This window comes from Corella eumyota, chromosome 5 (assembly GCF_963082875.1).
Source record: "Corella eumyota chromosome 5, kaCorEumy4.1, whole genome shotgun sequence".
NCBI classification, from domain to species: Eukaryota; Metazoa; Chordata; class Ascidiacea; order Phlebobranchia; family Corellidae; genus Corella; species Corella eumyota.
In genome coordinates, this window is record NC_137494.1 from 9175372 (window position 1) to 9192028 (window position 16657).

Below are 16657 nucleotides of genomic sequence, written 5' to 3' on the forward strand. Positions count from 1 at the left end.
TTTTTGTAATGATTTTTTTATTATTTTATTTTTAAACCGTTATTTTAAAATGTGTCCTTTTTACATGTTGCTTGCCCTTAACAATAAAATTCGAAGTGGTTCTTTATAATTTTTCTTTTTAAATTTGTTAGAATCAGATCATTATTATAAAGTTCATATTTTAGGGATACATGTTATATCACCGACATTTATTTTACCGAATAGACATTTGACCAAAAACTATAACTTATGCCTGAAAACATTATTTTATCAACAGTAATAAATTTTCTATTAACACCCTTCCGTACTCATTTTCTGAAAAATGCCTTTCCATTTCTAAAACGTTGTTCTTCTTTCCAGTAAAATGTATTTTTCAAAATTTTTTTTGTAACATGGGCGAATAAATTTTATGGTATTTCCAAGTATTTGTTTTAAAGCGTTTAAGATAACAACAACCTAATAATAAGACAACAACCAAACATGTGTTTTTTAAACAACAGAATTTGTTCACAATTTATTCCAAACACGTTTAGCCAGTTTAGAAAACATGGATTTCTTTTCTTCATTTTCTTTCTCTAGCTTTGCAAGTTCTTGAGCCTCTCTTTCTTTAGCTTGAATTTTATGCAAGGGGATTTGTGATTCCAATTCGGGACTACAAAAATACCATGATTACTTCAAACATTTTTTGATAATAAACACATACTGCATTATAAATAAAAGTCATGTTAAAGTTGGGTTACGTATTTTTTTTTGTATTCAACTTTTTGTATTAAACACTACAAATAATAAAAATATATTTTTACTTTTCAAGATCATATTTTTGAATGGGCAAACTTTCGTCATAGGAATTTACTGCTTCTGTATCCACCATGGTATTTTCATTTTTTCCATTCTGAATAATTTTAACTAAAGTTCTGAGAACTTCTTCGTTTAGACCTACAGCTCCATCTGGTGTGACTTCATCAAAAAGCTAAAACAACATTACAAAAAATCTTGAAAAAAATTTTTGTTCCAATTAAAAATTTGTATTGGTTTTTACTTTAACACTTTGAGTCCCGTAACACAAATTTCGACGTTCATTTTTGGGTCCATCAATTCCCTCCATGTTATCGGGATCTATTGCAACTGTGTTTAATTGGTAAAAGTAAAACGAAAACCACTGTCCATCTGTGACTATGCTCTAAAAAAATTAAATGTGTATAACATAAGTTAATAGTCAAAGTCACATATTGTTTTAAAAAACTTTAAACACATTTCAAATAAATAAAACTGTGCATTTATAACACCTGCTTTACCACATGGTGTTGCGAGTTCAATCCCACTGCTTTTATACTGTAGCGCCCTAGAGAAAGGCACTATAAATGGTATAAATTCCTTCTGAGCCAGCACTTAATCAACAACAGAATTGTCACGCAAATAAATTCTATAATATTCCAAACTGCCAATGGCAACTTCACACTGGGTCGAGGTAACTGATGTTACTCTATGTTTAGGTCATGAAGTCAACCTTTTCACATCAAGGATAAAAATATATAAAAAAAAGACAAAAGCGTGACAAAAGCGTGTCTTTTTTTTAATTGGTCATTTCCTTTAAATAACCATTCAAACTAACCTGAGAACACCATGGATTTGTAACATCATTGTCCATCCAGTGTCCATCATAATGAGCTTGTGCAGCAGTCCATGTCCAACCACTCATGATGCCATGACCTTTTAGATGTTCCTCAATTTCCTCAGTTATGTCATCACGTTCCAAATTAGCTTTATAATTTTCCCGAGAGTATCTTAAAAAAGTTAATTAAAATATAAAGATTTATACCTTAAAGTAAACTAGCTCAGTAGGTATTTACAAGACACCTTATTTCCTAATTTAACTTCAAGGTTTTTTTTGCATTGAAAAACGAACATTTTTTACCCTTCAGGAAGTAAAAAAACTTGGGTATGTCCATGTTTGTTTTTGTTGTGAATAGGAGGTGGAAGATCTTGCAACCTATCTTCTTCCATTGAATATTGGTAATTTTCTAATACATCACCGGCAAATATTCTGAAACCTAAATATATAATTTAAAGTTAAACAACCATAGTTCTTTCTAATAAAAGGCTTTACTACTCAAGTGGATTTTATTTAACTTTAAATAGGTGATACTGAAATTTAAAATTTCTATAAGAACTAACTGTGGTATTTTTTAGGTTACACACCTGTAGATATCGTATTTCTATAGTATTTCAAAGGCCTGTCATATATATGTGGGGTGGTCTTAACCGTGGGAATGTCACCTGAAGTTGAAAAATTGCTAAACCAGGGAGAAAAAACACCCAATTTTTCCTTTGTTCTAATCTAAGAATAAAATTTAAATCGAATGCTTTCATTAAATACTAAATGCTTAAAGTAAAGACATTTTAAATTTTTGGGAAAGCTAGATTACATTATTAACAACAATTTAAAGCAATTGTTTTAACCAATAAACTTAAAAAACGATTTTAAATGCAATACAATTTCAACAGAAAAACAAGTTAAAAAAATAACCTGTATTAATGCGGTGTTGTGATTTTGATATGCCACTGGGTTATCATCAGGAATCGTCCATTTTAAAAACCCTCGACCTCGCAACCAAAACATTGAACTTTCCGCTTTGTACTGCACCTCACAGTCTTGCAGTAATTTGTTTTCACTTGATAACGTGACAATTAAAAAATTGAATAAAGTTGATAAAAAATGTTCGTTGATTAAATGCATCCTCTGTCAAAAAATAAAGTTTAAACAAAACTCAAAGTGTTTAAGTTTAGGCAAAGAATTATATTAAAATATAACACATACTTTCGAATCATCTTCAATATTAGCATATTCCTTGGAAGTAAAGCGATGCATTAACAAATTGTTAACAAAATCTTTAAGCTTAACAAAATGATCTTCGTCAATTTCTGAATTCTTTATACTGTATGGAACGCCATGTACATATTTGGTATTGGTAAGGTATTGTTGTAAATAAGATACATTTATTGAGGGAAAGTTTGAATTTAAAGAGTCAACAATATATTTTTTGAATAAATAGTAATCCAACAAGAGTTTAAAAAACTCGCGTCTCTAAAAATAAAAAAAAAACATTTTAAGTGAAAGATTAAACATGGATCTAATTAAAAATATTTAATTTTTAAACCAAAACTTGCATGAAAAATATTTGGTAAACAGTTAACAGCACTATATTATTTAAAAACATAGTTAAAATTATATTTACAGTTTCTGCTTCAAAAACTCGCTTTCTACTTTTTTTAAAGTTAATATGAAAACCCTCATATGTGTCAATATAAGGAGCTGTATCAACCCATTTATACACAAAATCATCGAACCATCTTCTGTGCTTCCATGACGCACTTTGATCTGGTTTTACAGGATAATCTTGGAATATAAAAAAATATTTGTGTATATGGATAAAATTATGCAAAATTAATCTTAAGGTTAGGTTTAATTCAGAAAGATAAACAAGCAAAATTCATAAAAATTAATCTAATAAACAAATTATTATTCTATAGTTGTCTGGTTAATTTTTTACAACCAGACAATATATACATTTTATTAAAATAGATTGTTATGATCAACATTAATTAATATTGAATAAAATAAGAATTAACTACCCCAAGGCTTTCTTAAGTGTTGGCTTTGAACAAGCTCAGGAAATCGACGTTTTTTCATTTCGAATTGAGCATACCTTTGTTTACTTGTGGGAAAATATGGAACGGGCTTTCTTTTGATAGGCATTAGTGTACAAGAAGTAACTGTAATACACCGAGATTGTGTATAGTTCCATGTTACGCACAATTTACATTGCAAGCACACCCTAAGAGATTGGGCCATATCACTTTTTTAAATCCAGATTTCTGCAATCAAAAATTATTTTCGTTTTTTTAACAACTTGAATTTTACGAATATACCACACGTGAATAAACCTTTTTCTGTTTTTCGTACAACTCTCTTATTTTTATCAGAATCTCTCGTTTACTTGTGCATTAAAAGGGTCGCCTGAATATGAAGGAATGGAAATTAAAGGAACGAAAAATGAAGGAACGGAAAATGAAGAAACGAAAAATGAAGGAACGGAAAATAAAGGAACGGAAAATGAAGGAACGGAAAATGAAGGAACGAAAAATAAAGGAACCGGAAAATGAAGGGACGGAAAATGAAGGGGCCGGAAAATGAAGGAACGGAAAATGAAGGAAACGGAAAATAAAGGAACCAGAAAATAAAAAAAAGCAAAAAAGGACAGGGCAGAATCTTAAATTCTAAAACGCGGAAATAGCGTCGACTTTTTATTTAGGATTACTATAATTTATTCGAGAACTGATGAGTGATAATGAGTTAATTATTATTACTCCAGCATACCCTAACCCTCTTCTATAAAATGCCCGTTTATTTCTCAAATAATATTGACTTTTTCCTATGTCTGCCAGCATATGATCTTACGACGATGACGTCAGGCGTCACGTGACTCGTGAGCGTTGGGACTTTCCCTATTTACAATATTAACCTTTAAATCCCGATATCTCAAAATCTAATTGACCAATTTTTAAAATAATGGTATCCTCGTGCAAGTTGGAAAAATTCCAACATAATTAAAAAAGAAACTCTGCGACCGAACTATCTTTTTAAGATTCCGCCCTTTTCTTTTTTCCGGTCCCTTCATTTTCCGTTCCTTCATTCTCCGGTTTCTTCATTTTCCGTTCCTTCATTTTCCGGTTCCTTTATTTTCCGTTCCTTCAATTTTCATTCCCTCATTTTCAGGCAACCCAAACGGACTATTACAAATTCGGCTTTTCGCTAAGGTTATTATCTGATTATATACTTTTATTATTCGTTCTTTAATTTTTGGCTTATTTTATCTCCGGCAGCTTCATTTTTCGTTTTTTTCAATTCTAATATTTTTTACTTCTTTGTTTTTTGTTCCCTCATTTTCTTTTCCCATTTATTTCTTTATAAGCGACACCTTGTGTTTAACAACCTTCATCTTTCTGACAGTAAATAAAAGAATAGTTTGATATATTTTTTAAAATAGAAGCATGTTAGGCGCATTCAAGAAATAGCCATGGTCAGATGGTGTACATATCGGTTATAACAATTAGCCTTACTGCTATTGCTGAAACGTTTTGGCTATTGTAAAATTTAAAACGTACAACGTACAAAACGTACGCACCAAGATTTTTTTATCCTTTATTTATTTTCAGATTCTAGTAAAAGAAAATAATATAAATAAAATTATGGAAATCGATCAACCGACAACATCAACTGGAGGAACAACAAAAAAAAGATTTGAAGTATAATTTTTTTTTATTAAATTGACACGAATAAATATTTAGGTTTAAACCCAAGTGTTACTGAATTCTTTCAAAGGCACTAACATTAAAAATATTGAACTTTTAGGTTAAAAAGTGGAATGCAGTTGCTTTGTGGGCATGGGATATCGTGGTGGATAATTGTGCTATCTGTCGAAACCATATAATGGATTTGTGTATTGAATGTCAAGCTAACCAGGCATCTGCCACATCTGATGAGTGCACAGTTGCTTGGGGAGTTTGTAATCATGCTTTTCATTTTCATTGCATTTCAAGATGGCTTAAAACCAGACAGGTAATTATTTTTTTACAGATTTTTACGACAAGGAGTACCAAGAAATAAATTACATAAATTAAATGAATTCTGAATGGTTGGGTTTGATCAAGTATATTTTATAGGTATATATTCAATTTCAAAGAACCTCTTTCAGGATTGTATTTGCAAGACTAACGCGCCACTTTACTTTTTTATACAATTGTTTTTCTCTAATATACAGCCTTAAATTAATTGACTTGCTACCTATAAATGTACAGGATCGATTGTAGTTACTAAATTAATCGCAAAAATCAAATTGATTAAGTGTATTCTGAATGGAAGAGGGTAGATGTTAGAGTTTAATCCATGCAAACTATATTGGACAGGGTTTGTTTTCTTTAAAATAAAACCAATATTAGTGAACTTTAGCATAAAAACATCCTTTTTAAATCGCACTTACCAATTTAAATTTTTTTTTAGGTTTGCCCCCTTGACAACCGTGAGTGGGAATTCCAGAAATATGGTCGATGAACAAAAAATGTTAAAGATTTTTACCTTACATTTATATTTAAAAAATTTACAATAAACATAAAGCGGCTTTGTAGTTCAATTGCAAGTGAAAGTCTTGTTCTATTTTGTATGTTTTATTCTTAGCGATTTTTATTCCTTTATGGCCCATTGTTGTCCCGCAGTTAAAATTAAAAACGGATTTAAAAAAATTATTTGTTTTTTTCAAATAAATTTAACTATAAGCAAATTAGATTTATTCCCTTGATTTCGTTAAAAAATAAAGATTATAGTTATATATAAGAAAGGTTAATCAAATAAACTGATTAAATCAAATTTAATAGGAGTTTCATATTTAACTCAGTATGAAACACAGTTTGAAAATTTAAAATTTATTTGAATTACATTTTATTTCCCAATCAAAAAGAAGAAAGGTTTGAACGACATGTATTATATGTAAATGCTATTGTGGTTTAGTCATCGAAGATTATAAGTTTTTTTGCAGACACAGGTTTAAAAATGCATTGGTTAAAACCTAAAACTATTCTTTTTCACCAGTACTTGTGTCAAAAACAGCATCAGTTTCATCTCGTGCAAAAGTATGATTAGATTTCCTTGATCGCTTGCCTATGATAGCTGCTTGCTTGGATATATACTTCGTGGATTGACTTTTATTTTGTAGATGTCGAACAAGATTTGGCGATTGATAATCAGGGTTAATATACAACACTGGACCCCCAAAACTTCCAGAAAGAATTCTTGCAAGAGTCATAGTAAACCTAGGGCCTATTTCTACTAAACTACCATTCTCTTCCACAATTTGGTAATTTCGAAACCAGATTTTTCCATCCATAATACTAAAATTTAAAACATGATCAACAAACGGCTGACTTTTAGGGTGGTACTGGGGTGTTCCAAATACTTGGGTAAATAGCTCCTTTAACAAGCGGGTATGGGGTTGTTCATCAAATTTCTTATCAAATGACAAAATAGGTCTTGATGATTTTAAACAGTTTCCTGTGAATTTCAACTCATCCATTATGTTTAAGTTTTCCACATAAAACAATGCCGAAGGTCCGTGCGGTACATTACTAAACCACATGTACACATCTCTTCCTTTTTTACCAACGACAAACAAACATTTATTGCAGTTTTTCATTTCACAGATTTCATTTACTATTAGAAGCTGGCTTTTGCGGTCCATCTTAACATCGGTTTTTGTGTGGGGCATAATCTTAAGTAAATCTTTAACGAGATGTCTTCCTTTGTAAGTTATCCCTCTAGAGGTAAAGGCAAGTACCCTTTGCTTATTTTTCCACCTTCCCCGAGACAAGGATGGCATATCATTAACTTCATTAGTTATTTCTTCCCGATTAACAACTTCTTCCCCTTTGTTTAATTTACGAAGCTTTGCCAATCTACTTTGGGTTCTATTTTGTTTACGCTTCTGAGCCATGATCACAAGTTAATAAATCCTATTTCACAACTGTTTTAGTACTAAACATTATAATGTAAAAATTAATATTAACTTAGTTATTTGACATTTGAATTAGGTTTAAACTAAAGCTATATTATTATAACCTAGGCTCCTAAACAAAAACCATTTTAATTGTTTTACTATGGTAAAACAATAGGACAACCACTATGAAAATAAACTAAAACATATTATGCTATGTAAAACGGGCAAAACTTAATAAACCCTCTGAATAACGGATTTGTTTCTATGGCCAAAGCTTTCTACCACAGATACAAATTTTAATATAGCAGTTTTAACATAAATCATTAAAAAGTTTGACAATTATTAATTTTCATTCAACATATAGCACCTTTAAAATACACTGGAATAAATGGATTTTATATATCAAATTACATGAAATGTACCAAATTATATCAAACGTATCGGTAATATCTTAGATGTATATTTTGTATGGAACAAAAGAACCACTTTAAGTAACTCCTACCTAATCGAATGAACATGATCTATACGTTTATTTAACCAGTATGTTTTAATAGGTACTGTTAAGCATGTATATACTTCTTTAAATTTTAGGTATTTATAATATTTATATATATCTTCTTATGGAAACCCTATGCCTGCATGTTATAAGGAAATTACAAATATAAGTTATTATTATCAATTGCAATTCTTCTTATTATTTTTTTTATATATATATCTTTATCCTCGATGTGGGAAGGTCGACTTTATGGCCAAAATATAGAGTAACATCAGTTACCTCAACCCAGTCTTGAGTTGCCTTTGGCAGTTTGGGATATCCTAAAATATAATTGCCCAATATTACAATGCTGGTTAAGTGCTGACTCAGCAGAAGTTCATACCGATTACAGCGTCTTTTCCAAGGGCGCTACAGCACTAGCACTTAGCAGGACACACTGACACTAAGCAGACAAGAGAGCAGTTGGCCAGTTGGGAACGATCCTATGTAACTGTCAGACTGTGTAGTGTAGCAAGTGTACTACTACACCACGCTACCAGTTATGTATCTTTTATTTATGATTGAAAAAATAAAAACAATATTTGTTAATAATCGCGTGTTAAATTTTAAATACCATTTACCTGTTCGGTGTTCGGTTTTAAGTGATTTTCCGCCATACAGATATAACGAAATTTAAACACGGCCAATACTCATAATTTAGAAACAAACAATAACGTAACAATGACATTGTTAGTTTACGCAATTTAAGTTATAAACTTTAAAACAAGTAGCGTAGATAATAATAGCTGCTTGTTAGCCATATTTGCTTATTAGCAAGAGTGGTGTAGAATAGAGTTAGAACATACATAAGCACATGCTTTTTCGCTGCAATAAGGAAAATTAGAGCTCACTAGATTTTTATATCGACAATACAATTTTAATAATGTGTTACAATTTTTTTTGAGTTAAAAAAATAGTTTATACAAAAATGTTTTAGGTAGTATATTTTATTAGAAAATAATATTACGATATAAATGCAGTTTAGAATAAATGCGTGCAAAATGTGATGTTGTAGTAAGTAAATAAAAGTTTGCCTTATTCTTTATTTACAAGACTGAAAGGGAATTGAAAACGTGGCTTAATATATTTCTTTTGTTAAAATAAAAATGGTTTTAACTTTTATGTAACTTACAGTTACCTTCTTTTATTAATTTTGTTTATTACTTATAATCGAAAATATCTGTTACTTAAATAAAATATAGGTTTTTATTGTGTCATTTATTTAATTAATTCTGAAATTATACAAAAGGCACATAAATTATGCGAACATCACAGTATATAAACTTAATTGCATATAAATGATTAACTTATTTAATGTATACTTATGCAGGCAACACTAAGTTAGTAAGTAGAGAAATATTAGCAAATAAAAACAAAATTTTAAACATAATAGCAAAATAAAATGAATTTAAATACATACAAAAAAATTTAGTAAGATGCCAAAATAACGAAGAGTTTTATTGCAATAAATTTGCAAATTATCCACATTAAAAAATTATTTTTTATACAATACAGGTTTTCTGGCTGATGATGGTTTTTCAAACGTTTTTAAAACATCTAAACAACAATTTAAATAAATAAAGTAAAATTTAAAATAAATCAATTTTTTAAATACCTAACTTTTACACAAATACAAACTAATCTAAAGATTTGTGCATAATAAAGTAAGATAACTTAAATTTTATCAAAAACTATTTAATGAAAAAGACATTTGACATCAAAAACATATTCTCAAAAATGCCATTTAACTGACAATAAGATACTTTATGTTTTTGCAGTTTTAGTTTTCAGGCAAATGTCCATTCAGTCTAATTGTTTTTAGACTCATGAGTGGATATCAGTAAATTGTATATTACCATGAACTTTTTTTTAATTGAACAAAGAACATGTACCAGCAACATGGTATAGTAGTCAGAGCACTTGCTAGACTACAACAGGTCGTGGGTTCGATCCCCACTGCTCCCATATTGTAGCACCTTTGAGTAAAGCACTATAAATGGTATAAACTCCTGCTGAGCCAGCACTTAATCAGCAGCTCAATAATCAGGCAAATATAAAATAAAATTTGGTCAGGGTAAATTTTTACTCTGTGTTTAGGTTGTGAAGTCGTTTTTGCCACATCAAGAATAAAAATATTTAAAAAAATTTATAAATGACAATACTTTTTAATTGACAAACAGAAGTGTACATACCAAGTATTATTTGATGCCATGGAAGAGTAACATAGGTGAGGTGAGTTTTAAGAACAAGTGGATTTTCATTACTATCTGGTGAACCGGGTAAGAAGTTACCTACAGATGTCACTAAAATAAAAAATTTAAAGTTCATGAAGAAATAAAAATTATCAGGGTTCGTAAGTGTGATATAGAAGTCAAGGCATTTGACTATGAGTCAAAATGTTTAGGGTTTAAACTGCAACAATACCACACTATTGCTTTTGAATTCAAAGTTTACAAATGGCTTAAAAACTTTTCACAACTGTACACCCTTTACCCCCCAAAAATATAAAACCTATGTTTTTCTTTTTTCACCGCGAGATAATATGGAAAAAAAAACATTGTACAAAAAAAATTATTTTAATGGGTCTTAAATAAAAAAAAATTACCACAGTAATACCTTTTTTTTAACATACCTGATTCTAAAAAGTTTTTCTTATGAGTTTGATTTTCAGTTTCACTTATAGGGTTCTCAGAATTGGATAATAAAGTTTTATGTTGGGGACAATATTGAGAAGTAGATGTTTTATTGTATTTTCCATTTTGACATGTACAAGCACTCTAAATGTATATACATTATTTAAATAAAGTAAAAATCTCAATAAAACAACTATTAATAGTACACAGTTAATGTAACTCCTTTTATTATATTTAACATAGTTTTACAATTGCAAAGTTTCTGAACGTTTTTGTTATTTAACAACAAAAGTTCTTAAAATTGATAATCTATATATATAATGAACCTTAGTGGCTGAAATATATTTATACACATAAATAGGTATGTCCAAAATAATAGTCCTACAAAAAAATAATACTGCCATTAGAATGGTAAATTTTAAAAATTGCAATTATATTATGAAAAAAAAAGTCCTGATCGTATGGCGGACTATTGTTTGGTAACAATAATTTAACATTAATGTTTATCAACAACTGGTTAACAAAACTAACTTGTTCTAATGTTGCTACATCTTCAGCACTATTTGCTGTGTTCTCAGTTTTTTGAATAGCCATTTCAGCATAACCTTTCCCTCCTGGACCTTTCATTCGAACGAATTCAACTGGATCGTTTTGTTTAAATAACCCAAGTGACATCATTTGAGCCCATTTGTTACCGGAGTTACCCTAAGTTATATTGTTATAAATTTAATATATTAATTTTTTTAAACAAATTCTATTAACATTAATGGGTCGGGATATTTACTTTAACACATGACATTCCTTTAGGTTTACAATTATATACAAATATAATACATTTTTATTAACATTATTATTAAAACAAAATAAGATTATATAAAAATTAATTAAAAAAAATAATTTCAATCCTAATTAACAAATTATTAATTACTTTAATATTAAAATAACCCATTTCCCTTGAGCATTAAAAAATATATGAGCTTAGGGTGGTAATTTTTATTTACACTACATTTCTAGATAATAACAAGTATGGTAAAATAGTTTGCACAAAAAGCAATGCTTAACTTAATTGTCTTACCCTTTTATGATATACTTTCTGTAAGGCTGAATGAGTTACAGAACCAAGAAAGATGACGCTTTTAAACTTTTTAGATTTGTCACTTGCAATTATTTCAACACAAACAAGCCTGTCATCTGCTAATCTTAAGTCATCCCATACCTAAAAAGGTATACATTTTTTTTTCTAATATAATTTTTTTACAAATTGGTATACAGTAAACAAAACATACTTTTAATATTTGATGGGCAGTGTGGTGTAGTGGTCAGAACACCGGCTTCATTACACATGAGGTCTTGGGTTCAATCTCCACTGCTCTCATGCTGTAGTGGCCTTAAGTAAGGCAATATAAATGGTATGAACTCCTGCTGAGCCAACACTTAATCAGCAGCTTAATTATCGGGCATTTATAGTCTATAATATCCTAACTGCCAAATCCAACTCAAGATTAGGTTGGGGTAATGATATTGGTCTATGTTTAGATTGTGAAGTTGACCTTACCATATCAAGAATAAAAAGATATAAAAAATATAAAGTAAAAAAAAAATATTAAGTATAAATACCTTTGGACAGAAACATGGTATATGGTTTAAAATTTAAATTTATTTTGTTTTTGTTACCTCCTCAAAACTATCAATAGTAAAGAATATGTTTGGGTAACAAAGTTCTGCACCTTTTCCCTTTTCCTCCATGCTATGTCTACTTGGTGACGCATAAACTTGCTAAATTAACAGAATTAACTTAAACTCTCATTTTATATATATATATAGTTTTAAGTGTGTAGAATGTCTCAATATACGTAAAAATAAAAAAGTATAATAGTTTAAACAAATACACCTGTAATTGAGAAATACAAACCTTTTTTGCATTAACAAATAATAAAATATATATCAAACATTTACTTGTGATATTTTTTGGTGGATAATCACATCCTGTTTTGAATCAGAAAATTTGGTACAAATTGCACAGGTAAGAGTGTATTCCAGTTGTTGCAATATTAAATTTAAATAAACAGTTTCGGTCCAGTCAATGTCAGGATCGCCTAGCCCGGGAAGTAGAGAGGATTCTCTTCTAAAAACAACGACTTCCTAAACAAATTGTCCAGTTTGTTTTAAACTTAAAAATAAAATTATTTTTAACGTGATTTGTAATTTATTTGAACAACAATAATTTTTTTTTATAAAAAGACAATGTTTACAGATCTTTTGTTCTGTGAAGCATATGACACAAAATTAAATTAGGATTGTAACTAAATATGACAAATGGGATCTTGAGTACAAACTTACTACAATAAAAACACAGGTTGATTTAAGAGAGTTGTTGTAGGGTTCAATTAAATATCCCAAGCGCCTCATTTAAAAGTTGGAGCAAAACTTAATTTACAATAAGTATTTTCTCTTGCATACAGTTGTCATAATGTCTAACACACCTATTTTGTTTTGTACTTGACCTTACATTAGATCCAAATTACTACATAAGATCCAAAATTACTATTTATATTATTCACCTTTATTTCAGAGTTGGAAATTTTAACATAAAACAATAAGTCATCATGGGAAGGGTGATGATTATGAAGAAAATATTCAGCAAATACTCGAGTCCAAAATGCAATCGGAGCAACACTTATAAAACCTAAAACATAAACATTTTTTTTTTTTAATTTACAAATTATTTTTGTATGACCTTATCATCATAGTGAAATAGTTGTCCTTATATTATTAGGTAGGTAAAAACAATATAATGCTTTTGCAGTATTTTCTATTCTCTAAATTACAATTTAGTTTTTAAGTAAATTAACATGATTTTATATTACGAAATAAAAAATGACATTTAATGTAAAAAAATTAAGAGTTTTTTTAAAAAAAAATAAAATATTAAACAAACTAGCAAACCATTTTGTTGTTGTTTTTGATCATTTTCAATAATTTCTTTAAGCATGGAAATAAATTGGTTGGTTTTTAAAACTGTATTGGAACTCATGATGAGGCTTTATTGGTATCTTTTCTTCTATATCAAGTTGGTTCGTAAAGTGTGTCGGCTTGAGGAACAGGGTCATAAAAAAATAAAAATCTTACTTTATTCAAAAATATTGTACAACACTGACCACCTACAACCTAAGTATTTAAAGCACCATATACCTACTATTTAATCTGTCAATGTCGATAAAAACTTCAGAATAATTAAACAATTTACTAAAATTAGTTATACAGACTACTTGAATATTTGTCATCTGACTGGTCTGCTGGTTAAACCGAATCGTAGTGTAAAAGTTGTCAACAATATCATTGTGACGTCATATCGTGGTGCAATATTTTGGTATCCGCCCATGTGACCGAAAAGCATTTAACAAAATCGACATTTTCAAAAAAAAAACAATATTTCACCAAATTTATTTTGCTAATAAATATTATTTAATAAAAAGCCTAACGCAATTTTTTTTATATAAAAAATGTTGTCGCTAAAATGGGTATTTTGCACATCTTGTTTATTTGGCAAAAGACCGTAATACTTATTTTTTGGGTAATTTTGCCTTCAAGTATGGTTAGTTTGTTAATAGAACAGTACTGTGCTATCATAATTTGTAATGTTGGTTTGATCTATCACGTATACTAGAAACGCGAAATTTAAGGGAATGGAAAATGAAGGAACGGAAAATAAAGGAACCGGAAAATGAAGGAACCGGAAAATGAAGGAACAGAAAATGAAGGAACCGGAAAATGAAAAAACGGAAAATAAAGGAACGGAAATTGAAGGAACGGAAAATAAAGAAACCGGAAAATGAAGGCGACCCAGTATACTCACATATAATTCATTCCAAACGTGTTGATAGATCACGTGATGCAGAACACGTGATAGAGATAAAGGCCTTGGGTACAAAAACTTCCATAAAGTAACTCAACTTGGCAATAGGTGTAAATACGTGACCTGAAATAAATAACAACTTTAACATAAACAACAAAATGGTTATTAGGTTATATTATCATTTGGCTAATTGATTTATCCTCGATGTAAAAAAAACAACTAATTATCTATCAAATATATATTTTTACATCACAATTATCTTGACAATCGGAAAATTGGGGCCAGTGTAAGATAATCATTCGTAAACGCACGTGTAAGATATTTGTAAATAGATTGAAGCTAGGTCCGTATAGAAGAAGAAGTATTATTGGTATTGGCAATGATATGGCTGAAACCATTCAAATTATTACTGTAATGGGCAACATGCATTTTAAATATAAAGAACAATATTTTTATTAAAAACACTTCTAATAGTTTAAACATATGCATTCATAATCTTAGTTTTACATATCCAATAAAATATTTAAATATAACTGTGCAATAAAACCTGCTACATATGGTGTTTTCGTCGCAGCATTACACTATAGCATTTTTATGGCATTCAAACAAATAACATTTAACATTTGTTAACTTTGCAAATAACAGGACATTTAGTACAAGTCATACAACGCGGGAAATGACTAAGCACAATAATATGGGACGTAAACATTCGGGCCTCTAAAAATAATGAAATAGAAAATAAGGAAACGAAAATTCAAGAAACGGAAAATAAAGGATTGGAAATGGAAGATAAAAGAAACGAAAAAAGGAAAAATGTTGGAAACGGAAAAAAAATTTCGCGCTTCTTTTTCTGTTACTTCATTTTTCGTTTTTCATTTTTTGTTTCCTTCAATTTTCGTTTCTTTATTTTCCAGTTTATTATTTTCTGTTCCTTTATTAACTTTTCTCTAATATTTCGTCTACCATAACATTTATGTTCTACATATACCATTTGCACGGGACAACAGAGATTATAACCTAGTTTTTGCAGCTTACAGAGCCACTTAGGCCTTTAATTTTTTTCAATCCTAACATGGAAATCTGTTACAAATATATTCTTCTAATTCTATAGCCAAAATTATTACTTCTTGAAATTACCTCGAAATTGTAGGCAACATCCTAAAAGGGCCCTGTTTCTGATCTTGTTTATTAGTAGGTGTTTGTTTTATATAAAAATCAGCCAGACTGAATACTTAACTTTATTTGTGAAAAATAAGTACGCTACCTTATTCGTATAAAACATTTTTAAAAAAATTTTCAAAATTTAAAAAAAAAATTATATTCTGTTGATAGTCTAATTAAAGCATTTCTTGTATATAATTTAAGAAAAAAAGGAGAGTATAAGTTTGTCCTCAAACCAATTTTTGATTTAAAACATTTTATATTAAAGTATACTTATAAAAAAGAAAAACCACAAAAAAATAATAACCAAAGAAAGCGTAGTTATATCACGAGTATCCTGTCGTTAAAGTAGTTAAAAATTATCAAAAAGGTGACAAAGTCCAACCAACGCGACGAACCAATCAAAAAAGTGTTTTCTTTTTGTTTGCGTCTGTTCAGTTGTTCTAAAGCGTTATAAAATGCGCGGAGTTTACCAAAAAAATGTAAATTTAAAAAAATGAACGTGATATAAGAATAAAAAATTTAAAAGCATTTTTAATTTAGTTAAAGCATTTGAGCTTCTATATTAAAAAAATAAGATTTCAGCCAGTAGCATTTAACCTTAAAAAGCTTTTTTATTAGATAAATTAAGAATAAATAAGATTTTTCACAAAGTTAAAACTACATAAACTGCAAAAGTATATTTAAAATTTTTATTATAAAATTTCAAAATGCTAAATGAGAAATGAATCTAAGGTAGATTTTGGCAGTTTATCTTCTCTTTATCAAGTTAAAACCTATACCTTTAATACCTACAACTAAATTTGGTCACAAAGAATTTGTAAAAATTACCAAAAATTAAATAATAATTAAATAATTACAAAATACCACGCTTTATTGACAAACTTATTAAATAATAGGGTTAATTTAAAATATGATAAACTTTTTATATATAGTTTAATGATAA

General features: G+C 29.0%; 4 protein-coding genes across 5 annotated transcripts; 1 reads left to right on the forward strand and 3 right to left on the reverse strand.

The window, feature by feature from the left end:
• Window positions 1-344: 344 nt before the first annotated feature.
• Window positions 345-4063, reverse strand: LOC145752810 (large ribosomal subunit protein mL65-like). Of its 2 annotated transcripts, XM_082569154.1 has the most exons (11): window positions 3925-4063; window positions 3613-3855; window positions 3216-3376; window positions 2798-3064; window positions 2507-2719; window positions 2179-2317; window positions 1895-2030; window positions 1592-1763; window positions 1019-1159; window positions 783-949; window positions 345-631 (listed from the first exon to the last, which is right to left on the reverse strand). In XM_082569154.1, exons 2-11 carry the CDS (start codon window positions 3830-3832, stop codon window positions 487-489), a joined length of 1761 nt encoding a protein of 586 aa, XP_082425280.1. In that variant the 5' UTR covers window positions 3833-3855; window positions 3925-4063; the 3' UTR covers window positions 345-486. The 2 variants fall into 2 exon arrangements, with proteins under 2 accessions (XP_082425280.1, XP_082425279.1); XM_082569153.1 differs by lacking the exon at window positions 3925-4063 and having other exon boundaries at window positions 3613-3881.
• A 1068-nt stretch (window positions 4064-5131) lies between these two features.
• Window positions 5132-6176, forward strand: LOC145753750 (E3 ubiquitin-protein ligase RBX1). The gene is made up of 3 exons (XM_082570190.1): window positions 5132-5286; window positions 5393-5599; window positions 6041-6176. The coding sequence occupies exons 1-3, from the start codon at window positions 5230-5232 to the stop codon at window positions 6089-6091; spliced, it is 315 nt and encodes a 104-aa protein (XP_082426316.1). The 5' UTR covers window positions 5132-5229; the 3' UTR covers window positions 6092-6176.
• On the reverse strand, window positions 6111-8738 carry LOC145753749 (ribosome biogenesis protein BRX1 homolog). The gene is made up of 2 exons (XM_082570189.1): window positions 8643-8738; window positions 6111-7564 (listed from the first exon to the last, which is right to left on the reverse strand). The coding sequence occupies exon 2, from the start codon at window positions 7521-7523 to the stop codon at window positions 6609-6611; it is 915 nt and encodes a 304-aa protein (XP_082426315.1). The 5' UTR covers window positions 7524-7564; window positions 8643-8738; the 3' UTR covers window positions 6111-6608.
• A 544-nt stretch (window positions 8739-9282) lies between these two features.
• On the reverse strand, window positions 9283-13994 carry LOC145752244 (uncharacterized protein KIAA0930 homolog). Its single transcript, XM_082568493.1, has 9 exons — window positions 13641-13994; window positions 13256-13380; window positions 12651-12836; window positions 12369-12470; window positions 11770-11910; window positions 11226-11399; window positions 10694-10838; window positions 10254-10364; window positions 9283-9618 (listed from the first exon to the last, which is right to left on the reverse strand). Exons 1-9 carry the CDS (start codon window positions 13726-13728, stop codon window positions 9557-9559), a joined length of 1134 nt encoding a protein of 377 aa, XP_082424619.1. The 5' UTR covers window positions 13729-13994; the 3' UTR covers window positions 9283-9556.
• Between the last annotated feature and the right edge of the window lie 2663 nt (window positions 13995-16657).